At 38.0% G+C, this 27,772-nt stretch overlaps 1 protein-coding gene across 5 annotated transcripts in view; it reads left to right on the forward strand.

Moving 5' to 3' along the window:
- The window catches only part of TTBK2 (tau tubulin kinase 2), a 153,569-nt gene that overhangs the window by 91,512 nt on the left and 34,285 nt on the right, over positions 1-27,772 (forward strand). For all 5 annotated transcript variants that reach the window (XM_082620122.1, XM_082620121.1, XM_082620124.1 and 2 more), the window contains 3 exons: positions 6,653-6,718; positions 10,767-10,859; positions 11,970-12,095. In XM_082620122.1, coding sequence (XP_082476248.1) covers positions 6,653-6,718; positions 10,767-10,859; positions 11,970-12,095 — 285 coding nt within the window. The remainder of the gene's footprint in view (positions 1-6,652; positions 6,719-10,766; positions 10,860-11,969; positions 12,096-27,772) is intronic.

Consider the following 27,772-nt stretch of genomic DNA (forward strand, 5'->3'; position numbering starts at 1 on the left):
AGTTCTTGCAAGCTGTTAGGGGAAGGAATCCTGGCACAATGGTGAGGATAGCCCATTATTAGAGCAAGAACACTTCTTCCACTGTAACTGAGAAAAGGTAGAATAAATGGACAGAGATACAGGTAGGCATTTAGATTTGGTGGTGGAAGTTGAAGTTCTCTCATGGCTTTTATTTTCTCAGTGAAGAAAGAGACAAAGCCTTTTGCTGAGAGTGCAAAATGGTGTTGGAGGTTGAGGAGAGAAGAGCACGTGTGAAATAGTTATCATGGAAGGGGAGAGAGCAAACTGACTGGGAAAATATACTAGATTGCTGGGCTGTGCTGAAAGCTCATTTGAGTATGATGGTAATTTAAGGTAAGATTGTCAGTACAATCCTTTTTCTCCATATACTTTTAACTGCTTGTTTACAGGTACAGTTTAGTCTATGAATTGAGTTTAACCGGGGTTGGGATCAGTTTAGCACTATGGAAGAAAGAGGGAATATTGTTGTGGTCGAATGTAGCCCAGGCTGTGTAAGGAGTTAACCTTCCCTTTATTTATGTGTTAATAGCTAGTTCCTTTTAGAGTTTTTATGCCAGTAGGATTTCATAATTTTCTTTAAAACTCCTAAATCTCAAGTAAAATTACTTTCTTACTTTTTGGATCATAATTATGATTGAAATCATTTTCTTATATTGTTCCACTAATATAAAATCAAAAGTTGCCTGGGTAGATTTCTTTTATATCGTACAATTTTGTTTATTTATTGCTTTTAAGAAACTTGAATTGAGTTGCTTGGATTCTCTAGGTATGCCATCATGTTATCTGCAAAAACCAATATTTCCTTTTTTTTTTTTTTTGCCTTGCTATGTGTATTCTAGAAGAGTGTAAAAAACATATAAAAATTTTAAGGAAGAATGTCAAAACATCTTGTGGCCTCCATCTAGGTTAAGAAATAGTTCATTACCACCTTAGAAGTGTTCTGTGGGTCGGTCACTTCCTGATCACATCCCTTTTCCTTCTTCGAGCTCCTTCAATGGAGCTTACCGCGAAGATGGAAGTGTCTGTATGTGTACTGTCTTATATGGTAGCCACTAGCCACATGTGGCTATTGAGCAGTTGAATTGTGGCCAGAGCAAGTGAGGAACTGAATTTTAAATTTCACTTAGTTTTAAGTTGCTGTTATAGTGGCCATTGCAGCCATAACCTACATTGTATATTTTGCATTAACCAGTCCCTTGCTTTGCTTTCTTCTTTCTTCTATAGACCTGAGGGTACTTGTTTTGGAGTATGGAGCAGATTCAGGGAGCTGTTGTAAAATAGTACAGTTATCATGTACCCTTCACCTAGCTTCCCCCAATGATGACATCTTACATAATCATAATACACTGTCAAAACTAAGGAACTGTTATTGGTATACTATTATTAACTCAAGTATGGACCTGAGTCAGATTTCACTATTTTTTACATACACTTTTCCTTTCAGGGGAGGAGTGGTATATGAAATTTTATCACACATATAGATTCATATAACCAACAGCCCAATCAGGATATAAAACTATTCCATCACCACAGAGAAACTCCCTCAAAACATAAATGTGTATTTATTTTTCCAAAATTATGATGTAGGATTGTCACTCAGAATGCATTACAAAGGGAATGATGGATCCTATCTGTTACAGTAGTGATACTAGCAAGTTGTTTATGTGGTTGGCTTTGAGAGCCTCTACTGTTTTTTGTTTGTTTTTTATGAATTTATTTATTTATTAACTTATTTTTGGCTGTGTTGGGTCTTCGCTGCTGCGTGCAGGCTTTCTCTAGTTGCGGTGAGTGGGGGCTACTCTTCGTTGAGGTGCCCAGGCTTCTCATTGCGGTGGCTTCTCTTGTTGCGGAGCACGGGCTCTAGGCGTGTGGGCGTCAGTAGTTGTGGCACATGGGAGATCCTCTACTGTCTATAACCTTTAAGATCTATTAGTTGTATCAAATAGGGATGTGAGGTAAAAAGGAGTTGTGTGTGGCTCTGTATATATATTTGCAGTACCTTGGTTCATACGGTTTTGGAGTTGAACTTCTATTTACTTAGTGATTTGAATCTGCATGTTCATGTTTTCCCTCCTGGTTTAGAGGATGCCCCAGTTTCTTTAGCCCTTGAGCTGGCATCTTATTACATTGGCCCTTTGTGTCTAAGCTCTTGGAATGCCATGTTTTCTCCTGCTGCTTCCTCCTTTTTTTTTTTTTTTTTTTGTGGTACGCGGGCCTCTCACTGTTGTGGCCTCTCCCATTGCGAAGCACAGGCTCCGGACGCACAAGCTCAGCGGCCATGGCTCACGGGCCCAGCCGCTCCGCGGCATGTGGGATCCTCCCAGACCGGGGCACGAACCCGTGTCCCCTGCATCGGCATGCGGACTCTCAACCACTGCACCACCAGGGAAGCCCCTGCTGCTTCCTTCTTAACCATTCAGCTGAAACTTCCAGTGCCTAGGGCTATAGTGTCCTACTTAAGAAAAAATTTTAAATGTTAACATTCCAGAATTTCATCTATTTTCTTATTTCCATTGAAGGTTTTATTACATAGTTCTCCACGCTTTTTTCCCCTCCTGATCCTTTCCTTTTGGTAGCAGTAGGTCTAGGCTTATACCTCAAGTCCTTCCCTTCTTCTGGATTTATTCTCCTAGGGGCTCATTCTGTCTCTGACATTCATCCCCACCTTTGCTGCTTCTGTCCTTGTACTAGTCTTGTGGTTTCTTGTTTGTATTATTAAAATAGTTTCCTCACTGGTCTTCCCTACCTTCTCCTTCCAATCTATCCTTTATACTTGCAGTGGAGTAAACATCCCAAGCACTTTCTCAATCATGTTACTTCCTTACTTAAAATTTTTTAATGAATTCCATTTGCCTCTACCTTATAAGCCAAACAACATATGACATTTAAGACCATCCTTCATTTGATTCCAACCTACTTTTCCATTATTTTCATCCTTCATTTGATTCCAACCTACTTTTCCATTATTTTCTCTCACCATTTGCTTCAACCATACCAAATTCTTTTCCCTAACACTTAACAGTACTTTTGTCTCTTTTTGCATTGTTCACTGTGTTCTTTTTAAAATGCATTTCCTTTTCTTTTTCTGACTTACATCACTCTGTATGACAGTCCATCCACATCTCTACAAATGACCCAAGTTCGTTCCTTTTTATGGCTGAGTAATATTCCATTGTATATATATACCACATCTTCTTTCTCCATTCGTCTGTCGATGGACACTTAGGTTGCTTCCATGTCCTGGCTATTGTAAGTAGTGCTGCAATGAACATTGGGGTGCATGTGTCTTTTTGAATTACGTGGTATCTAGAAAAATGGTAGAGATGATCTTATTTACAAAGCAGAAGTAGAAACACAGAGAGAGATCAAACTTATGGATACGAAGGGGGAAAGGGAGGGGAGGATGAATCGGGAGATTGAGATTGACATATATACACTATTGATACTATGTATAAAATAGATAACTAATGAGAACCTATTGTGTAGCACAGTGAACTCTACTCAGTGCTCTTTGGCAACCTAAATGGGAAGGAAATCCAAAAAAGAGGGGATATATTTATACATATAGCTGATTCACTTTGCTATGCAGTAGAAACTAACACAACATTGTAAAGCAACTATACTCCAATAAAAATTAATTAAAAATAAATAAATAAAATGCATTTCCTCCTTCCTGTTGTAATTCTGTCAGTCCTTTAAGGCTCAATTTATTTTTGCTTTTTCATTTTCACTTAAATATCTAGGTACTTTTTTTCTTTTTCTTTTTAAAAATTGAAGTGTAGTTGATTTACAATATATTAATTTCAGGTGTACAACATACTGATTGAATATTTTTATAGATTATACTCCATTTAAAGTTATTATAAAATATTGGCTATATTCCCTATGCTATATAATACTTCCTTTTAGCTTATTTATTTTATATATAGTAATTTGTATCTCTTAATCACCTACCCCTGTCTTGCCCCCTCCCCATTTTTCTCCCCAGTGGTAACCACAGTTTATTCTCTTTGTCTGTAAGTCTGTTTCAGTTGTTTTTTTTGTTTTTTCTGTTTTGTTTTTTTTTTTTGTGGTACATGGGCCTCTCACTGTTGTGGCCTCTCCTGTTGTGGAGCACAGGCTCCGGATGCACAGGCTCAGCGGCCATGGCTCATGGGCGCAGCCACTCCGTGGCATGTGGGATCTTCCCGGACCGGGGCACAAACCCGTGTCCCCTGCATCAGCAGGTGGACTCTCAACCACTGCGCCACCAGGGAAGCCCCTGTTTCAGTTTTTTTATATTCATTTGTTTGTTTCATTTTTTAGATTCCACATATAACTGATAACATACAGTATTTGTCGTTCTCTATATGACTTATTTCACTAAGCATAATACCCTTCAGGTTCATCATGTTGTTGCAAGTGGTAAAATTTTATTCTTTTTAAGGCTGAGTAATATTCTATTATGTGTGTGTGTGTGTGTGTGACATCTTCCTTATCTATTCATAAGTTGATGGACACTTAGGGTGCTTCTATATCTTGGCTATTGTAAATAATGCTGCTATGAACATTGAGGTGCATGTATAATTTTGAATTAGTGTTTTCATTTTCTTTGGATATATACCCAGGAGTGCAATTTCTAGATCATATTGTGTATGAGCTATTTTTAGTTTTTTTGGGAATCTCCAGACTGTTTTTCTTAGTGGCTGCATCAATTTACATTCCCACTAACGGTGTATGAAGGTTCCCTTTCTTCCCTGTCCTCACCAACATTTATTATATGTGTTCTTTTTGATGATAGCCATTCTAACAGGTGTGGTTTTGATTTGGATTTCCCTGATGATTAGTAGTGTTGAGCAGCTTTTCATGTGCTTCTTGGCCATCTATATGTCTTCTCTGGAAAAATATCTATTCAGGTTTTCTGCCTATTTTTTAATTGGGTTTTTTTTATATTGAGTTGAATGAGCTGTTTATATATTTTGGATATTAACCCCTATTGGTCATATCATCTGTGAATATTTTCTCCCATTCAGTAGGTTGTGTTTTCATTTTTTCAGTGGTTTCCTTTGCTATGCAAAAGCTTTTAAGTTTAATTAGGTCCAATTTGTTTACTTTTGCTTTTGTTTCCTTTGCCTGACAGATCTAAAAAATTGCTACGATATATGTCAGTGTCTGCCTATGTTTTCTTCTAAGGATGTTATGATTTCTGGTCTTACATTTAAGTCTTTAATCCATATTGAGTTTATTTTTATATATGGTGTGAGACAATGTTGTAATTTCATTATTTTACATGTAGCTGTCCAGTTTTCCCAGACCACTTACTGAAGAGACTGTCTTTTCTCCATTAATATTCTTGCCTCATTTGTCATAGATTAATCGACTGTAATTGTGTGGGTTTACTTCTGGGCTCCCTGTACTGTTCCACTGATCTATGTGTCTATTTTTTGTGCCAGTACCATGCTGTTTTGATTACTGTAGCTTTGTAGTATAGTCTTAAGTCAGGGAATGTGATACCTTCAGCTTTGTTCTTTTTTCTCAACATTGCTTTGGCTTCTAGGTATTTATTTTAATAAAACATGCTCTTAGGTAACTAACCACTCTCACTTTTTACTTTTTTTTTCTTTAAAGATGTTTTTAAACATAAGTTTTGGAAATATATTCATATGGTACAAAAATAAAAGAATTAAAAATTCATCAAAAGTAAACACTTCTGCATTTTGAAAAAACACTATTAAGCAAATGAAAAGTCAAATCACAGACTGGAATAAAATATTTGCAAAACACACATCTGACAGAGGACTTTATATCCAGAATCTATAAGCAACTCTCAAAACTCAATAATAAAAAACAAACCTACAAAAATAAGCAAAAGATTTGGATAGGCATTTCATTAAAGAATAGATACTATAGATGGCAAATAAGTACATGAACAAATTCTGAACATCTTTAGTTATTAGGGAAATGCAAATTAAAACCACAGTGAGATACCATTACACAGTAATTAGAATAGTTAAACCTAAAACACTAGACAATTCTAAGTTCTAAGGAGGGACAGAAATCAGAGGTTGCCAGCCAGACACTGGGAGTCAAGGGAGGGGATTGACTATAAAGGGCATTAAGGGAACTCTTGGGGTAATAGTACCCAATAATTTAAGTTTATGAACATATGAATTACATGTGCAGGGAGAGGTACAAGTTGCCACCATCTTTGAATTGAGTTTGAATGATATAGCCAAGACACAAAGAGGTTGGCATCTTATTTTACTTAGACCTCATGGTCTTAATATACTTATTTGTAACCAGAGCCTGAATATTAATGTATATACTATGATGCTTGTCATGAAAGCATTTATGTTTTCTAATGTACAGAGTTTATTTGTCATAAATCCTACTTTATTTTAAAATGGTAGGAAAAAATGGGAGTCATTGATAACTAAAATGGGACTCATTGATAACTAATATGTTTTAAACATATGACTTAGAGATATTCTCTCTCTAATTTTTATAATTTCACAATTATTTAGAAAGTTAGAAATTTAAGTAGTGTTTTCTTAACAATAATACACGTTTCTCCCTTCTACTTCATGGGCTCAAGTGTGCTGAATCTTATGCTATTTAAAGCTCAGTTACTATTCTTTGCTTTGTTTTGTAGCCTCGAGCTGTGGCAGGCTTTCGAGGGACAGTTCGTTACGCATCAATCAATGCTCATCGGAACAGGGTAGGTATCTGAACTAGAGTCGTGGCTGTATAAGCATGCTGATGCTTGAATCAGATTGACTTCTTTACATTAGAGTACAGAGGTGTGGAAAGTGCTTGGGAGCAGAAGGAAAGGTGTTAGAAATACTAACGCATGGTATGGTGTATAGTGGATAGATAATAGATGTGTGCAGCTGCATAGAAAATAAAATTTAATTTGGCAGAAAATATAATGGCTAATTATATATATGTCTATGGAGAATCTTGTGTCCTTAATTAGATATAAGTATTAAATTTACTATAGAATTTTGAAGAAAGAAAATATCTGTGTTCTATTTCAAGAAGTTATTTGGGAATTCATACTATCAATACCTAATGAAGGAAGTCATTTTATCTGTAATATACATCTAATCTGTGATATCCCCTCTCCATCAAACTTTGGTTTTCATGAAGATCTAAAGTATAGCAACTTAAAATTTTTTTTTCATCTTAGTACATTATACCTCTCCTCTTGGGTTAAATTTTAAAAATTTCTCTCTCTCTTTTTTTAACTTTGATCCTTCTGTTTTGCTCTAAAATTTTCTTCCCTCATCCTGAACCTTAGTTTTGAGTAGGAAAGGTGTGTACTTTATGGATTCTCAACTCTTGAACTTGTTTGCACGAGTTGAGAAATATAACAAGTGATTCCTTGATAAAATAAAGAGAAATCTTTTCTTGATCTTTTGTTACCTTATTCTTGTTCTGTGAAGCCAAAACTGCTTTAATAAAAACTTGACCAGGACTTCCCTGATGGCACAGTGGTTAAGAATCCTACTGCCAACTCAGGGGTCATGGGTTTGAGCCCTGGTCTGGGAAGATCCCACATGCCGCGGAGCAACTAAGCCTGTGTGCCACAACTACTGAGCCTGCGCTCTAGAGCCCGCAAGCCACAACTACTGAGCCCATGCACCACAACTACTGAAACCCGCGTGCCTAGAGCCTGTGCTTTGCAACAGGAGAAGCCACTGCAGTGAGAAGCCTGCGCACCTAAACGAAGAGTAGCCACTGCTCACCGCAACTAGAGAAAGCCCACACACAGCAATGAAGACCCAACGCAGCCAAAAATAAATAAATAAATAAAATAATAATAACTTGACCAATGCTAAATGTAATAGGAAGAGAATGCTGTGGTTTTATATGCTATGCTTCAGTTAATTTGGTTTCTTAGGATGTGATTATAAATTGAAAATAGGAAAAGTATTTTTATCAGTGTGTAGCACTCTGCCGAGCATTTTAACTCATTTGGTTTGATTCAGTGTTGCTTTATTTTATGGTATTTAGTTAATTATTCTACCTTGAAAAGAGGTACACATCCTCCAGATAGATTCTTGCAAAAGTTTAGAAGTACTATGCTTTCTAATTAATTCTATTAAAGAATATGTCCACATTGGAATCTTTGGAATAGGACATTCTTTTTGAGATAAGCATAAACATTTTCAGAGATCATAATAGCTATATAAACATTTTCAAAATAGCTACTAGAAAGAGATTTTATATTTATATATATTTTTATATATATATATATATATATATATATATATATATTCCTTTTTTTTAATTTGAAGAGTAGAGATTTCTTCTAAAAGCCTTTCCAGCATAGAGTGCTCTATCCATTGCTCTGTTAACCTGCTTATTAATCTTGGTAGAGAAATTTAATAGTGTATGGCAGTGGTTCTTACCCTTCTTTTCTGCTCCCAACACACCTGAGGAGTAGAATGCTTTACACAGTAACACAGCTTCACAACAGTGATTTTCGGTGTATGTGGTGACACAGGAGTGCAGCTAGTGGAACCTTGAGAATGTCTTGTCTAATTTAAAAAGAATTCCCAGGTAATTCTAAAATACACTTCTTTCTTCCATACTCTGCGACCATGATTGGATTATTTCTAAACTTAATACACTGCATTTCTATTTTTTGGGTACCTAAATCTTAAACTTTTTTTTTTTAAGTAAAAGCAAGTTTATTTAGAGAATCTTAAACTTTTAATGTAAATAATTCCCAAACAATACAAGGACTTTTCAAAATACTTGACGAACTCTGTTTACTTCATCTCATTGTTTTCCTTCATTTTAATCCTTTGTTAATATTTGTTTTGTGTCAATACTTTGAAGAAATTATTTTACTTTCTTCTGGTTCTGTGGTTGCTACTGAGATCTTTGTCCATGTATTGTTGTTACTTTGTATTTAATTTGTCCTTTTTTTCTTGACTACTTTTGATATCTTCTCTTTGTCTTTGGTGACCTGCATGTGCCTTGGTGTGGATTTCTTTATATTTATTTTGTTTTGAGATTTGTTTTGCTTCCTGAACATTCACATCTTTCATCTATTCTGGAAGATTCTCAGACATTGCTTGTTTAAATGTTGCCTCTTTTCCTTTCTCTCTGTACCTTCATTTTCATATCTCCAAATGGATGCATATTAAACCTTCTTGTTTTGTCTTCCATGCCTTTTAAGTTCACTCTCAGGTTTTCTCTTTTGGTCTCTTTTTTGCATTCTAGATAATGTCTTCAGACCTGTCTTCCAGTTCATTCGTTCTTTTTTTCTGCTGTGCTTGATCAGCTTGTAACCTGTCCATTGAGTGTGGGTTTTTGTTGTTGTTGTTGTTGGTGGTGGTGTTTTGGCCGTGCCACGCAGCTTGTGGGATCTTAGTTCCCCGACCGGGGATTGAACCCAGGCCCTTGGCAGTGAAAGCACCTAACCACTGGACTGCCAGGGAATTCCCTAACCATTGAATTTCTAATTTCATATTTGTGCTTTTTATTTCTAAATGTTCTTTTTAGTCCTTTTATAAATCTAATTGGTCTTTTTATTTGGGGGGAGAAAATATGCTTCCTTTCTTGTGACTGATTCTATTTCTTAAACATTTTAAATATCTTATTTCATATTCTATATCTTATAATTCCATTCTGAAATTCTTGGATATCTAATTCTGCTCTTTATAGTTCTTCTTGCCGTTAGTTTATGGTAGCTTGCTTTCTAATATATTTTATAATTTCAAGTAATGAACTTGTATTTGGGGGGGCTTTATCTATAGGAATTCCATGAGGTCTGAATTTAAGGGTATCTTGAGAGGATTTTCATTTGCATCTGTCATTACTGTAGGACAGGATCACCCAGAAAACACTTAATTTCTGGGCCTGGTTTCCTGGACCACACAAACAATATAAATTTAAACCCCAGATCTGAGTGAGGAGTAGTCCTATGGTAACAAATTCTCAGGGCAAATTTTTTTTAACCACTTGCTTTATCTTTTTGATAGTGGTCAAATTTTACAGAAAAAAATTATTGTAGTATAACATACATACCAAATACTGCACTAAAGATAGTCCTTTGAGGGTCCTAGCTATATGTTGGTGGTAGAGGTGGGGAAGTTACAAATCCTGTCTTGTGTAGGCTCAGTGCTTTTACACCTGTCCCCTTCATGATTGATAAAACCCTTGTTGGTAAACCTGTGACAAATGCCCCCAAGACAGCCAAAGCCAGAGCTTCAGTATTAGGTTGCTTCTCATGTTTCCAGCTTTCTTTTAATTTTGGCTCTTAAGATTTCCTTTGCTTTTTTTTTTAAATTATTGTAGTAAAGAACACATAACATTAAATTTACCATCTTAACCATTTTTAGGTATACAATTCAGTAGTGTTAAGTATATTCATATTATTGTGCAACAGATTTCTAGAACTTTTTCATTTTGCAACACTGAAACTCTGCACCCACTAAACACTAAATTCCCCTTTCCCCCTTCCTCCAAGCCCTTGGCAACCACCTTCCTTTACTAATTAGTGAACTCATTTATTAATTAATGGGTTCTTAATTATTTCCAGCATTTCTGGGTTTTGGGATGTTCTTTGTATCAAAAGTTTTTCAGTATATCTGTTATGTCATATAGATTGCTGTATAGCTATACAGCTACATAGATATACCTACCAGATAGTTTTACAGGAAAATGAAACACAATAGTTAGGCCTTAGACAATGTAATGTATTCACAAGGAGTGGTAATGGAATGTGACTGAATTCTCTTTTGCTTATGAAGGAAATGGGAAGACATGATGACCTTTGGTCCTTATTCTACATGTTGGTGGAATTTGTGGTTGGTCAGCTGCCTTGGAGAAAAATAAAGGACAAGGTAATTTTGGAAATGGAAATGTTAGGACTTCCCTGGTGGTTCAGCGGTTAAAACTCCATGCTCCCAGGGATCCCCTGGTTGGCGCAGTGGTTGAGAGTCTGCCTGCCGATGCAAGGGACGCGGGTTCATGCCCCGGTCCGGGAAGATCCCACATGCCGCGGAGCAGCTAGGCCCGTGAGCCATGGCTGCTGAGCCTGCGTGTCCAGAGCCTGTGCTCCACAACGGGAGAGGCCACAACAGTGAGAGGCCTGTGTACCACAAAAAAAAAAAAAAAAAAAGACTCCATGCTCCCAATTCAGGGGGCCTGGGTTCGATCCCCGGTCAGGGAACTAGATCCCACATGCCACAGCTAAGAGCCTCCATGCCACAACTAAAGATCCCGCATGCCACAACTAAGACCCGGCACAGCCAAATAAATAAATAAATATTTTTAAAAAAATAAAGCCTTTAAAAAGAAATGGAAATGTTAGTTTTGGTAGGGGAAGGAGTAAAAATTTCTGGGTAGGCGTTTTTGTTGAGATTATACTTATGCATAAGAATTAAAAGTTACAAACATTTTCACTATATCCCAATATGTATATTTTTCTTTCTATGAGCTGATATTAGAGATGTAATTAATGTTATGACTTTTTTTATGTACATGGAGAATAGATACTAATTTAAGTACAATCGTCATTTCTGATTTGACTTCTAGCCCTCCCTCTTAGGTTTTATTTTTACTAGTTCTCTTTTTTTCTTTTTTATAAGTCAATTAGGCTTTTAGTTTTTAATTGTCACATTATATTGTTCGATTTGAAAACTAAAAATGCATGTGTTGATAAAGAAAAGTAGACCAGATTTAAGGTCAGCTCTTTCTTTTGGGGAGCTATGTGTTAACTGATGCAGAACTGTGTTACCCCTTTGGTTCTGCACTACAGTCCCCTCCCCCTGCCCCCTTAAAGCAGTGTGCATTAAGCTGTTAGCTATTAGTAAGAGCTCAGTTCTTGCTTTATGCTTAATTACCCGCTGTCTCATTCTGTAGTACATACCCTTGAGACTGTTACTGAGAGGCTCTTAATGTGTAGCTGCCAAGAGAAATTGACTTCGGTTCCTTTTCTCTTTACTTCCCAGGAACAAGTGGGCTCTATTAAGGAGAGGTATGAACACAGGCTTATGTTGAAACATCTCCCTCCAGAATTCAGCATCTTTCTGGACCACATCTCCTCTTTGGATTATTTTACAAAACCAGACTACCAGGTAATCATCTTTGTGAGTTCTGTGGGTTAATTCTCTCTAATTTAGTCTGTCTTCACTCATTGTACTGTTGAGGGTGCTGTAAATGAGTATGGGAAGTCCCTAGAATAATACTATTTTAATACATTCTGAGAAATGTGGTTAAATTGGCTGATGATGACAGTGTCCACGTCCGCACATGAGCGCGCGTGTGTGTGTTTCCTCCCTTCTGGACGAACATACTTCATTAGAGTTTTAGGTTTGTTCATCATGTAACATTTTAACTGTTCCTGCTGTGGTTCTTCTGGTGTACAGAATTGCTGATAGTTCAAATTATGAAAAACTTATAGCTAATTTATTGACTAGAAGGAAATGTCCAACTAGGTAATGTGTCTGTCGAGGGCTTGAGGGCTGCATATTGTATGTTAATATGCTATGGGACAGCAGTCAGTGAAGATTACTGGCTCCGTTTTGTCTGTGGTGAGTGAAACACTTCCTCAGAGCATTAGTTAATGAGGCCTTAGAAGGGTGACTAGGATTACCACAAATTGCATCCCTAACCCCAACCAGCTAGATTTCAGAAGATTCTGTTGCTCTCAGAGGGGGAACTTGGTCAGAGCTTAATGTGAGATAATCACTACCACTGAAAACATAAATGCAAGGCACACATTGATTAATAATAATAATAATAAAATAATATATTAGTGTATCATTTTTATCTACAAAGGACAACATATAGGCTTTACTGCCTGTTAATGAAAGTTTCATATTCTAAAGTGTTGTCAGTGTCAAAAGACTAAAAGATTGTCTACAGCACAGTGAACTTATTTGCATATAATAACTAGTTCTTTGTGAAAATGCAGCTTTTGTATAATATATACAGAATATAAAGCAGAGAGGCAACATACAGCCTTGGGTCCTTAGAGACCTTAAGTAGGTGAGCCTGTGTTATTCTTTTCTATATGGCTATTTGAGTTATAAACTGTATAGGCTAACAAATGGAGGAAATACGTTGTATATGAGTCACTTTGGAATATGTTCTCATTTATATTTTATATGGGTTTTCTAAAATGCAGGAGTTCACATTACTTGCAATAAAATAATGAAATTTTACTTGTAACGCTAGATTCAGGAGGAGCTAGGAATTGTTACAACTTTCTCATCTTGGCTGCTAATAAATTTTTGGTTGACAAAGTTTGCATGTGAATATTAAAGTTTACACAGCAAAAAAATTTTAATTACATTCTCTGCTTAGTTATGCCTACAGTCTAAAGAAAACTAATGTTCACCAGCTAAAGTCTGAAACTTAGACCTATAATTAATTTAATTTAAATTAACAAAGTATTGTTCTCAGGTTTTTCAGTTGGACATTCTCTAAGGGGAATCTCTGTGTTTCTGTCACCTGATAACAAAACAAAATATAGTAATTTCCCTATTTTAGGAAGAGAGAGAGCAGGCATAACATTTTCATTGTTTCACAGATTCTATAAATAATCTGCTTCTTTTTTGCTCTCTGATTTTCTGTAAGCAATGAGTGGGAGCAGAGGACAGGTAGATGGGAGAAGGATAATTGGGAAAAAGATGTTGGCGTAAGTGACGGGTGTATTCTGATGACTTCTATCAATGTGATGTCAGGTTCCAAAAAGATCTGACCTTTGCAATTTCTGTCTCTTGCTTTCCTCACAGTGCTCTGCTGCAGTCTTCATTTTGAGAAAAATTACTCTGCTTTGTTTGTTTTAATTTTTATTTTATTTATTTATGTGGTTGCGCCGGGTCTTAGTTGCGGCATGCGGGCTCCTTAGTTGCAGCGTGTGAACTCTTAGTTGTGGCATTCATGTGGGATCTAGTTCTCTGAGCAGGGATCAAACCTGGACCCTCTGCATTGGGAGCGCAGAGTCTTAACCACTGTGCCACCAGGGAAGACCCCTCTGCTTTGAATCTGAATGTTCTTGTGAACTGATGGTTAATTTTACAGTTTGGAATTCTGAATATGACTTTAATTACTGTTCTTTCAGAATTTTAAATTCCTTATGGAACAACCAGTGTAGTTAACAATAACAGCAAACCTCCTCCAACAGCAAGCATACTAGTACTTAGTGTGACTGCTTCCCTAGTGTTATCAAAGGTCAAATAACAGTATGTCTCCAACTTTATATAGTCTGAGACAAGACCAAAGTAAATATATTTTATAATAGTGTTAAATGATGCTGTTTTCCAAAGCCACTTTCCCTGTGAATGTCTGTGTTTGTGAATCCTTAAACATCATAGTTTCTTGCCAGAGAACATTATCTTAACAAGTTGCATATGGCCAGCATATTACCAGTAACCTGCTAGTGCTCACTCTGACAGCATGTGCAGACCTAGAGAGGAGAGCTGTTTGCTCTCTACCGGGAATCTTTTATGCATGTCTCAGGTTGAATAAAGGCTGACACTTGGTTTTGGAAAGCTTTATGGTGTTTTGGGAAATTACACCCAAGTTTGTACTTAGTACTTATGTATGTCTGTCTTACCTACTGGCTTTTAAATCCTGGGAGTACAGACATGTCTTGTTTTGTTTTTTTATTCCATACTACCCTGGCACTGTGCCTGGCACCTAAATTTTCAACAAATGTTAGGAAGATTGAATTGAATCTTACTTTGCCTAATAATCTCCTACTCAAGAAATATAAGAAAAATCAGCTCTCATGAGTGCATAAATACTGTTTTCTGTCTGTTAAACTAAAGGTGAAGATGTTAGAATTATAGTCAAGATTAAAGCAGATATCTTATTATGAATGCAGTCAGCACTCAATATCTGCAGGGGATTGGTTCCAGGACCCCTGGGGATCATGGGTTCTCAAGTCCCTTATATAAAATGGCATAATATTTGTATATAACTTATGCACATTCTCTCGTATACTTTAAGTAATCTCTACATTACTTATAATACCTAATATAGTGTAAATGCTATGTAAATAGTTGCTGGTAAGTTTTGCTTTTTGGAACTTCCTGGATTTTTTAACATTTTTGATCTAGTTGGTTGAATCCTCAGATATAGAACCTGCAGATTGTTTTTGTTATTAGGTTTTGAAAGAGTATATCAACTATAAGAGACGAGTGCTGGGCCATGAATCTTCTCTGGTGATAAAATTGTATAGAACTATACACACACAAGTACATGTAAAACTGGTGAAATTTGATAAACTGTCTGGGTTGTAGCAATGTCATTTTCCTGTTTTTGATATTGTACTCTAGTTATTTAAGATGTTACTGTTGAGGCAAACTGGGTAAAGGAGACTTCTTTGCACTATTTTTACAATTTCCTATGAATCTGTAATTATTTCAAATTAAAAGTTTAAAAAAAGGGCTGGGTCAACATTTTCAGAAATGAAGATAGTGATTAAAACATTCGGTCTTGTTGTTGCCACCTTATAATTTAAATAAATCCTCTTAAAGTGCTTTGAGAAAGGGAGATATTTCTGAGGGGTGCCTAGGAAAATCTTACCAACCTTGAATTCCACCACAGGACTCCTCCTGTAGGTGACACTGTTACTAGTTAGTGGGAAACTAAGCAGCATCAGATTGGATACAGAAGAACCCTTGGTGCCGTTACGCATTACCATCACAGTGATGACACAGCGCTGTCACGATGACACCCGGGTGGTAGTGTTACCCCCCTCGTACAGACACTTCAGTTAGACACTGTGTGCCTGGGAAGACTAGTGGTGCTAGCCGTGGCGTCTGAACCCATTTCTGACTCATTCAAAAAGGCCCAGGCTCTTTCTCGTTTCCCAACATGGCTTCCTTAGAGAGGTGGCCACAAACACAGCAGGCACCGTTAAGTAAATACTAACATGAGTGGCTAAGAAAATTTCAGGGGAAGAACTAAAAAGTTATGTGAAAAATTATCAGAAATTATTGTCAGTAACTAATAGGATCACATGATCCTGACATAAGAACAAAAAAAAGTATCTTTACTAGAGCGTCAGATTATGTGAAGCATCATTTAGCAAATTGAGAAGACTAATGAAACCCGTAAATATACACACCATGGGTGAGCCTGAAACTAAAATGTGTATATCAGCCAGTTCACACACTGACACAGCATTGCTAAAATCAGAGGATATGACTGAGGAAATCCAAGGCCAACTAAATGTCATTAATCTTGTTAATATACTTTCCAGGTTTAGGAATGGCACTATTTATACAGAGATTACATCAAAATTTAGAAGGCTTGCCTCTTGCTTTGGGGGACTTAGAGCCGTTTTAGGATCCCCTGACTCTAATAATGACAAAGTTAAAATTTTCGGAAGGCACAGATGGGCTGCTTGTGAAGCAAACAAACAAGAGGTTGAGCTAGAGTAACAAGGGGGAACATCCCATAAAATAAGATGTGAGGGAAGATCTGTCTCGCTTAAGCTGCCATTTCAGCTGAGCCCTAAAAAATGGGACTGTATTGGCCATGTGGAGAGCAAAGACAAGAGGAAGAAGGTTACAAGCAAAAGGAAGAACATGAGCATAGGCTCTGATGTGAGAAAAGAACGGAAAGAAGACAAGTAAGTGGCTAGAACGTAGCAAATGAGGGGAGAAAGTGGTTTGAGACAAGATTGGAAAGTAAGGCAGAGGCCAGGTGATACAGGGCCTTGTCAGCCTTGTTAAGGAGTTTGATTTTATTCTAGTGCAACAGGAAGCCTTGGAGTCTAATAAACAGGAGCATGGTGATCCAATTTGTGTTTGAAGAGGATTGCTTTTGTAGTTGTGTGTGTTCAAATGAGGCAGAGGAGAATTAGAGACTACTTGGGAAGGTATTGGGAGAGGCTGAGCTATGCCTTAGAAAGAGAGAAATATTTTAAAAATCAGTATCTTAACACCACAAAGGTTTATTTTTTTGCTCACAAAACAGTGTAGTTAAGTTGGGCCTCTCTCCTGGGCAACTCTCAAGTGGTATCTTGAACATCTGGGCTCCACCCATATTCTGACACTGCTGTCTTTAATCCGTGGCCTTTACAGTCATCAGGAAAGGGAAGAGCAAGTATGGATGATGGTTTAGGGGTTTCAGACCAGGCCTGGAAGTGATCTAAACACTTGGACATATACCCCTGTGACCAGAACCCATTCACATTGGCTCAGTTCTAACTGCAAGGGAGGCTGGGAGATAGCATCTTCCTAGGCAAGGAATGATGATGGTCTTGACTTGGATATAAGCAATGGAGATGGAGAGAAGTGGATGAATTCTTGCTTTCCCTCTTTTAATTATCTCCTTTCATTCTCAGTTGTACTTATGTGTTCCATAAGTACCCCTCAGTGCAGTCAAATTGGACTCCTAGCACTTCTTCCAGCTTGTCCTGCCTGGAATGCCTGTGTTTCATAACGCTGCTTGTCTTATGAAATTGAAGGCTCGACTCAGATGCCACAGTCTCCTCCGATTCCTTTCAGACAGGAGTGATTTCTTATGCTAAACTCTTATAGTGATACTTTGTTTTCTCTCTTTACTAGATAAATTCCATTAGAGCCAGTACCTTGCACATTTATCTCAGCTTTCTCAAGAAGTTAGCACAATGATAGGCATTTAATAAAAGTTTGCCAAATTGAATGAAATCTGCTTAATCTGATTATTACTTCTGTTAAATGCAAACTCCCTGAAGACAAGACTGTGTTTTGTTCACTCTTGCATTCCTAGCACCCAGCGTAGTAGGCATTCAGTGTATGTCTGAGTCAATGAATGGGTATTTGATATAACTATGTAGAATACAGTAGAGTCACAGAACATCCATGTTTACTTGACTCACTTAAATTCAGTTGCATATGCAGGAGATGGAATAATTTTAACGTGTCTGTGATTCTGCTTGCCCTTTGGCTCAGCCGTGCCCTGTGTGCCTTTGTGAATCTGCTGTTCCCTCACTCTTTCTCTCATTCACAGCAATCAGGCTGCACTGACTATGATTCTAATGTTTAAAAGGACAGTAGGGCTTCCCTGGTGGCGCAGTGGTTGAGAGTCCGTCTGCTGATGTAGGGGACACGGATTCGTGCCCCGGTCCGGGAGGATCCCACATGCCGCGGAGCGGCTGGGTCCGTGAGCCATGGCCTCTGAGCCTGTGCGTCCGGAGCCTGTGCTCCTCAGTGGGAGAGGCCACAACAGTGAGAGGCCTGCGAACCGCAAAAAAAAAAAAAAAAAAAAAAAGGACAGTCATTTGGGGGGTACAATATAACCCCTAAATGTAGGTAGCTTCATTCACGTTAATCTGAAGAAATAGAAGTCTCTCCCAATGCTGGAGAAAAAAAATCTAGCTATTTTGCCTCTAGTACAACTACTATCCTGTACTTTATTTATGGGCACCTTAAGAAGCTTTCAAGGATAATTTCAACTTTGTACTGTTTTTGCCTTGCCTGGTATATGGTCAGACCACTCAAGATGGCTGTTCTCTTGCTCTCTGTACATCCCCTGCTCAACCAGTCCCTGCTTCATCTACACCCTGCTCACATGGATGGCCTTGCTCCCTGGCCCAGCTTGTGATTATTCTAGTTCTTAGGACAGAACAGCTCCATATTAAAGGGAAACATCAGCCCTTGTGATGGTCATTAATCTGAGGGGCTGTGAGGGACATGCCCCAGTTGCTGGTTTCCCTGGTAACTGATGAGCCAAGCTGACATCAATTTCCCCTATCAGTGGTAGCCTCCTTCTTCCCCTAGTTGTGAAGATTGCAGCCATGACCTGTCTGCTGTCTGCCATGCACCGTGGGGTGTTGCTCCTGGACCCTTTTGCTGCGTACATGTAAGGTTCCCTTTCCAATAAACCACTGATATCTCTGTCACTGTCTCTTGGCTTTTTCTTCAGTCTTGAGGCTTGGCAAGTACAGGGCTTGCAGGCCTGTGGGGTGCAGCTCAACACCTGCTGACTGGCTGTAACTCTAACATGGTGGAAATGGCACTGCACTTAAAAGAGCTGTTTCAGTTGGTGCTTTGCTACACACCATTTGTATGGCCTTTCTAAACCTGTTTTCTTTTCTGTGAAATGGTGAAAATGCCTACCCCACAGTGTTGTTAAGATTTTAATGAGGTAATTGTGAGAATGTTTTGTAAATTGTAAAGCATCATGTAAATGAAAGTGGTTTTACATGTACCTCAGTGACACACTGCGTTTGCTTATAATTATCGCACTTTTCTTCATTCTTTTATTGTACTCAGCGTTACTTCTATGTTAATAGAACTTCTATTTCCTTTATGCTGCTTTGTCCTGTTACGGCAAAAAGGAAATGTTGCTTACCTTTTTCACTGAGCTTTTTAGGAGGCATCGAGAAGCTTAGACATTGCCAGTTTACCGTGTGGGCTGATGAGCACCTGGAAGAAATGACCTTGGTATCAGTCAGCACAGTGGCTGAGCAACCATGCTGCCTCACACTGCCTCAGGTCCCCTGGGGTAGCCGACCAAGGGGCACTCCTAAATCATCCTAGTATCTTATAAGTGGTGAAAACAGCCTAAAACTCTGAAGCTTCTTCAGCTAATTCTCTTTATTTGATCTTTCTTTTTTTGGTTCTGTTCTCCAAATGATGCGTGCAATGTAATTTTTCCCCCTCTACCAATGCTGCTAAAAAACCCCCAGCAGAGGAGAGAAATCTAGAACCTGTGCATTTCTTTTCCTCTATTGCATCTACTTATCACTGAAGTGAGGCAGTTTCTTTTGCCATAAATAGTCTATCTTTGAATCAGACAAGCCAGCATTGTCATTGTGCTCTGCTGGTTAAGTGCTTTATTGATCCATTAATTTACCATTTATTAGCTGAGAAGGAATCAGGCTTCTCAGTCCTCAATATCACATTGCAAATAGTTCTTGTTTTTCAAACACTGGACTTTGTCTGCATTTTCTTTGAAAGGGCAAACTGGGATTTCATGTGGAGATAAATATGATAAAGCTATTGATTGCATTTGTGCTAAGGATAAGAGGAGGGGTGCTTCCCTAAGGCATTATGTCTATGTCAGATGAATGATTGCTATAAAGAATAAGGGTATTGCCCTGCCCACTTGAGCCTGGGAAACCTGCTGAGCTCCCAGGTCAGGTCCCCTGCCCTTCAAAGAACCCTCCAGGCCACGTGGGTCCTGGGGGCATAGGAGGGAGGCCCTCCTAGGGGAGAACAGGAGAGGCAGGCAGGAGGGGCCCTCCAGGACCGGAAGAGCAGGAGCGGGAGAGGAGCAGAAGGTGTTTGCCTCACCAACTAGGGCCCAGGAAGCCTGCTGGGCTCCCAGGCCGGGTCTCCCACCCTCTGAGGCCAGAGGCACGCCTGGACCCCTTCTGTTCCATTGAGCCTAAGCCCCACACCCCCCAGGGCCTTTTCCAGCCCTGTGGGTCCTAAGCATAGGCCCCACCCACTGCCCAAACCCCACGCCTGCCTAGGCCCTGCCCGCCACAGCTAAGGCTTTTTCCACCTTTTTTTTTTATTATTGTGGTTCTGTTTTACCTTCTGGTTGTTGTTTCATCTATATTTTTATTTCTTTATAGTCTTTCTGACATATCTGTTAGTTTCCTAGTCTAATTTTATTTTTTACTCTTTGTTATTCTTTTTTTTTTTTTTGCCACCCCATGTGGTTTGTGGGATCTTGGTTCATGAGCTGGGGGGTGTCAGGCCGAAGCTCCTGCGGTGGGAGCTCCGAGTCCAAATCACTGGACTAACAGAGAACCTCAAACCCCAAGGACTGTTCATCGGAGGTCTCCCGGAGGTCCTTATCTCGGCACTGAGACCCAGGTCTACCCAACAGCCTACAAACTCCACTGTTGGAAGCCTCAGGCCAAACAACCAGTAAGACAGGAACACAATCCCAGCCATCAAAAAAAAAAAAAACGAGACAGCAAAAAAATATATCACAGATGAAGGAGCAGGTAAAAACCTACAAGACCAAATATATGAAGAGGAAATAGGCAATCTACCTGAAAAAGAATTCAGAGTGATAGTAAAGATGATCCAGAATCTTGGAAATAGAATGGAGGCATGGATTGAGAAAATACAAGAAATGTTTAACAAAGATCTAGAAGAACTAAAGAACAAACAGTGATGAACAACACAATAACTTGAGATGAAAAATACACTAGAAGGAGTCAATAACAGAATAACTGGCAGAAGAAAGAATAAGTGAGCTGGAAGGCAAAATAGTGGAAATAACTGCTGAGGAGCAGAATAAAGAAAAAAGAATGAAAAGAATTGAAGACAATCACAGAGACCTCTGGGACAACACTAAACACACCAACAGTCAAATTATAGGGGTCCCAGAAGAAGAAGAGAAAACGAAAGGGTCTGAGAAAATATTTGAAGAGATTATAGTGGAAAATTTCCCTAACATAGGAAAGGAAATAGTCACCCAAGTAGAGGAAGCACAGAGAATAAACACTAGGAGAAACACACCAAGATACATATTAATCAAAATAACAAAAATTAAATTCAAAGAAAAAATATTAAAAGCAGCAAAGGAAAAAATAAAAAATAACATACAAAGGAATCCCCATAAGGTTATCAGCTGATTTTTCAGCAGAAACTCTGCAGGCCAGGAGGGAGTGGCAGGATATACTTAAAGTCATGAAAGAGAAAAACCTACAATCAAGATTTCTCTACCCAGCAAGGATCTCATTCAGATTCGACAGAGAAATCAAAAGCTTTTCAGACAAGCAAAAGCTAAGAGAATTCAGCACCACCAAAACAGCTCTACAGCAAATGCTAAAGAAACTTCTCTAGGCGGGAAACACAAGGGAAGAAAAAGACCCACAAGAACACACCAAAACAATTAAGAAAATGGTAAAGGAGCATACATATTGATAATAACCTTGAATATAAATGGATTAAATGCCCCAACCATACAAAAACAAGACCCATATATATGCTGTCTACAGGAGACCCACTTCAAACCTAGGGACACATACAGACTGAAAGTGAAAGGATGGAAAAAGATACTCCATGCAAATGGAAATCAAAAGAAAGCTGGAGTAGCAATACCCGTATCAGATAAAATAGACTTTAAAATAAAGACTGTTATAAGAGATAAGGAAGGACACTACATAATGATCAAGGGATCAATCCAAGAAGAAGATATAACAATTATAAATGTTGACACACCCAACATAGGAGCACCTCAGTACATAAGGCAAATGCTAACAACCATGAAAGGGGAAATCGACAGTAACACAATAATAGTAGGGGACTTTTAACACCCCACTTACACCAATGGACAGATCATCCAAACAGAAAATAAATAAGGAAACAAAGCTTTAAATGACACAATAGACCAGATAGATTTAATTGACATTTATAGAACATTCTACCTGAAAATGGCAGAATACAGTTTCTTCTCAAGTGCACACGGAACATTCTCCAGGATAGATCACATCTTGGGTCACAAATCAAGCCTCAGAAAATTTAAGAAAATTGAAATTGTATCAAGCATCTTTTCTGACCACAACACTATGAGATTGGAAATCAATTACAGGAAAAACACTGTAAAAAACCTGAATACATGGAGGCTAAACAGTGCACAACTAAATAACCAAGAGATCACTGAAGAAATCAAAGAAGAAATAAAAAAATACATAGAAACAAATGACAACGAAAACACAATGGCCCAAAACATATGGGATGCAGCAAAAGCAGTTCTAAGAGGGAAGTTTATAGCAATTCAATCTCACCTCAAGAAACAAGAAAAATCTCAAATAAACAATCTAACCCTACACCTAAAGCAACTAGAGAAAGAAAAGCAAAGAAAACCCAGAGTCAGTAGAAGGAAAGAAATCATAAAGATCAGAGCAGAAATAAATGAAATAGAAACAAAGAAAACAATAGTAAAGATCAATAAAACTAAAAGCTGGTTCTTTGAGAAGATAAACAGAATTGATAAACCATTAGCAAGACTCATCAAGAAAAAGAGGGAGAGGACTCAAGTCAATAAAATTAGAAATGAAGAAAGAGAAGTTACAACAGACTGCAGAAATACAAAATATCCTAAAAGACTACTATAAGCAACTCCATGCCAATAAAATGGACAACCTGGAAGAAATGGACAAATTTGGGGAAGGTACAATTTTCCAAGACTGAACCAGGAAGAATTAGAAAATATAAACAGACCTATCACAAGTAATGAAATTGAAACTCTGATTAAAAATCTTCCAACAAACAAAAGTCCAGGACCAGATGGCTTCACAGGCGAATTCTATCAAATATTTAGAGAAGAGCTAACACCAATCCTTCTCAGACTCTTCCAAAATATTGCAGAGGGAGGAACACTCCCAAATTCATTCTACGAGGACACCATCACCCTGGTACCAAAATCAGAAAAAGATACCACAAAAAAAGAAAATTATAGACCAATATCACCCATGAACATAGATGCAAAAATCCTGAACAAAATACTAGCAAACAGAATCCAACAACATATTAAAAGGATCATACACCATGACCAAGTGGGATTTATCCCAGGGATGGCACAGATTCTTCAGTATACACAAATCAATCAATGTGATACACCATATTAACAGATTAAGGAATAGAAACCATATGATCATCTCAAAGATGCAGAAAAAGCTTTTGACAAAATTCAACACTGATTTATGGTAAAAACTCTCCAGAAAGTGGGCATACAGGGAACCTACCTCAACATAATAAAGGCCGTATATGACAAACCCACATCAAACATCATACTACATGGTGAAAAACTGAAAGCATTTCCACTAAGATCAGGAACAGGACAAGGATATCCACTCTAGCCACTCTTACTTAACACAGTTTTGGAAGTCCTAGCCACAGCAGTCAGAGAAGAAAAAGAAATAAAATGAATACAAATTAGAAAAGAGGAAGTAAAACTGTCACTGTTTGCAGATGACATGATACTGTACATAGAAAATCCTAAAGATGCCACCAGAAAACTACTAGAACTACTAAAACTACTAGAACCAAATCAATGAATTTGGTAAGGATACAAAATTAATACACGGAAATCTGTTGCATTTCTATACACTAACAATGCAAGATCAGAAAGAGAAATTAAGGAAACAATCCCATTTACCATTGCAACAAAAAGAATAAAATATCTGGGAATAAACCTACCTAAGGAGGTGAAGACTTGTACTCAGAAAACTATAAAACACTGATGAAAGAAATCAAAGATGACATAAACACATGGAGAAACAGACCATGTTCTTGGATTGGAAGAATCAATACTGTGAAAATGACTATGCTACCCAAAGCAATCTACAGATTCAATGCAACCTCTATCAAACTACGAATGGCATTCTTCACAGAACAAGAACAAAAAGTTTTACAATTCGTATGGAAACACAAAAGCCCCCAAATAGCCAAAGCAATCTTGAGAAAGAAAAACAGAGCTGGAGTAATCAGGCTCCCAAATTCAAACTATACTGCAAAGCTACAGTAATCAAGACAGTATGGTACTGGCACAAAAACAGAAATGTACATCAGTGGTACAGGATAGAAAGCCCAGAGATAAACCCACGCACATACAGTACCAAATTTATGACAAAGGAGGCACGAACATACAGTGGAGAAAAGACAGCCTCTTCAATAAGTGGTTCTGGGAAAACTGGACAGCTACCTGTAGAAGAATGAACTTAGAACACTACCTAACAGCATACACAAAAATAAACTCCAAATGGACTATAGACCTAAATGTAATACCAGACACTATAAAACTCTTAAAGGAAAACATAGGAAAAACACTCTTTGACATAAACCACAGCAAGATCTTTTTTGATCCACCTCCTAGAGTAATGAAAATAAAAACAAAAATAAACAGATGGACCTAATTAAATTTAAAAGCTTTTGCACAGCAAAGGGAACCATAAACAAGATGAAAAGACAACCCTCAGAATTGGAGAAAATATTTGCAAACAAATCAAGGGACAAAGGATTAATCTCCAAAATATACAAACAGCTTATAGGGCTCAATATAAAAAAAAAAAACTGTTAAAAAATGGGCGGTGTTGGCCAAAGTAGGTCACATGGCCAAGCCCAGAGTCAGTGTAGGAGAGCAGTATCAAAAAAAAAAAAAAAATGGGCGGAAGACCTAAATAGACATTTCACCAAAGACATACAGATGGCCAAGAGGCACATGAAAAGATGCTCAACATCACTAATTATTAGAGAAATACAAATCAAGACTACAGTGAGATATCACCTCACACCAGCCAGAATGGCCATTATCAAAAAATCTAGAAACAATAAATGCTGGAAAGGGTGTGGTGAAAAGGGAACCCTCCTGCACTGTTTGTGGGAATGTAAATTGATACAGCCACTGTGGAGAACAGTATGGAGGTTCCTTAAAAAACCAAAAAGTAGGGCTTCCCTGGTGGCGCAGTGGTTGAGGGTCTGCCTGCCGATGCAGGGGACACGGGTTCGTGCCCCTGTCCGGGAGGATCCCACATGCTGCGGAGCAGCTGGGCCCGTGAGCCATGGCCGCTGAGCCTGTGCGTCTGGAGCCTGTGCTCCACAATGGGCGAGGCCACAACAGTGAGAGGCCTGCGTACCACCAAAAAAAAAAAAACCAAAAAGTAGAACTACCATATGACCCAGCAATCCCACTACTGGGCATATACCCTGAGAAAACCATAATTCAAAAAGAGATATGTACCACAGTGTTCATTGTGGCACTGTTTACAATAACCAGGACATGGAAGCAACCTAAATGTCCCATTGACAGATGAATGGATAAAGAAGATATGGCACATATATACAATGGAATATTAGCCATAAAAAGAAATGAAATTGAGTTATTTGTAGTGGGGTGGGTGGACCTGTAATACAGAGTGAAGTAAGTCAGAAAGAGAAAAACAAATACCGTATACTAACGCATATGTATGGAATCTTAAAGAAAGAAAAAGGTACTAATGAACCCAGTGGCAGGGCAGGAATAAAGATGTAGACATAGAGAATGGACTTGAGGACACAGGGGTGAGGGGGAAGCTGGGGTGAAGTGAGAGTGGCATGGACATATATACACTACCAAATGTAAAATAGATAGCTAGTGGGAAGCAGCTGCATAGCACAGGGAGATCAGCTCGGGGCTTTGTGACCACCTAGAGGGGTGGGATAGGGAGGGTGGGAGGGAGGCTCGAGGGAGGGGATATGGGGATATATGTATGCATGTGGCTGATTCACATTGTTGTACAACAGAAACTAACAGCATTGTGAAGCAATTATACTTTAATAAAGATGTATTAAAAAAAAAAGAATAAGGATGTTCCAGGTGGTGGGATATTGCATCACACATTTTTGGGACTACACATGCTTATGTATACAATTAATTTATTTTAGATAATGCATTTTCGTTAAATTTTTTCTTGTTATTAAAAGTAATACATATCATAATACAAGTTTGGAAATTAAAGAAAATAGAAAGTCCAAATAATTCAGAATCTCATTACCCAGACATAGTACCTGATTTTTATGTACTTTTTTGTGTCTTGAATAATATGTTTTAGAAAAAGCATTTTATTGTATATCCCATTAGAATTAAGATTAAGAAAAACAACTACCTCTTATTCGTAAGTGCAATCAGAAGGGAAGTTGACACAAATACTCAACAACAGTAGCCACATAAAAAGTAATATTGCATTGTTGTCTGTCCAGATCTTCCTCAGGTCCTCCCTCCTCTTTTCTTCCCCTTCCTGCCCTGCGCCCCCCTCCCCACCGCCAGTCTCCTTCCCCCAACCTCCTCCCTTTCTCTACTTCCGTTCAAGGAAGATTCACCTTCCTGATGATGTTATGCTTCTAGTGTTTCTCACACTGTTTCACCAATTTCTCCTATTGCAGCAAAGTATGAGCATGTTCTCAAGAGTTCTCTCAGTCTTAAAGTGTCAGCCATGAGTCCACAATTTCTTTGTATTCTCTTGATTTATCCTAAAGGTTCCTATGAATTTTGCTTTCTAACTTCTTTGTGTTCATTGTATTATAAAATATCATATTAAATGTCTTACTCTGAGTAAAATTCTCCAGGAAGCTGTGCCACATTTATCAAATGACTTTAAACTCTCTCTGGCATATGGCTGAATCCCCTGAGGGTGCACGTTACCCTAATTTGAGAAACCTGGACTCTTTAGTTAAGTTTGTATTTTCTAAGAATACATTATTAAATAGAAGGAGTCAGATATATACTAGATTTCCAGTGATTCTTAGTGAAGAGATATGGATCATGTCTTCCTAGAGGGAAGTGTCAGAATCATCTGGAAGGTTTTTTCAGATTTTTGCTCTGCTTCCTTTTCAGTTTGAGAATTACTGCACAGTGAGCTCCTGTTCTGATTGGAAAGTGAAAGTGTTTTAATCCGCAGTAGTACTGGGCTATAAGAAAGGATGAGGACTACAAGTTTTATTTATTTATACATACATACATATATGTGTATATATATATTTGATTTATAAGGTTAATGATTTATATTCTGAAATCTATTTGAACGAGTAACTGAATTGAGTTTTTCCAGTCTTGTTATTTATTTTAGCCAAATGTGATATGATGAATTCAGTTACCAAAAAAAAAAAAAAAAAAAAGGCCTTGACTTGTCCTATTTCTACTATCCCAGTCTGTTGAAGTTTAGGATTTAGAGCAACCGTGGTCCTGAATTAGAAAATTATTCTGCTACATTGGAAATGTTTTGCTCTTTAAGGTATCAGCAGAGCTCTAATCATCTGACCATTTGTTCCCAGCAGGGTGCCTTCAGTGCTTCAGTGCTTTTAGCTTT

The sequence above is a fragment of the Mesoplodon mirus genome, assembly GCF_964341445.2.
Source record: "Mesoplodon mirus genome assembly, chromosome: 4".
Lineage (NCBI taxonomy): Eukaryota > Metazoa > Chordata > Mammalia > Artiodactyla > Ziphiidae > Mesoplodon > Mesoplodon mirus.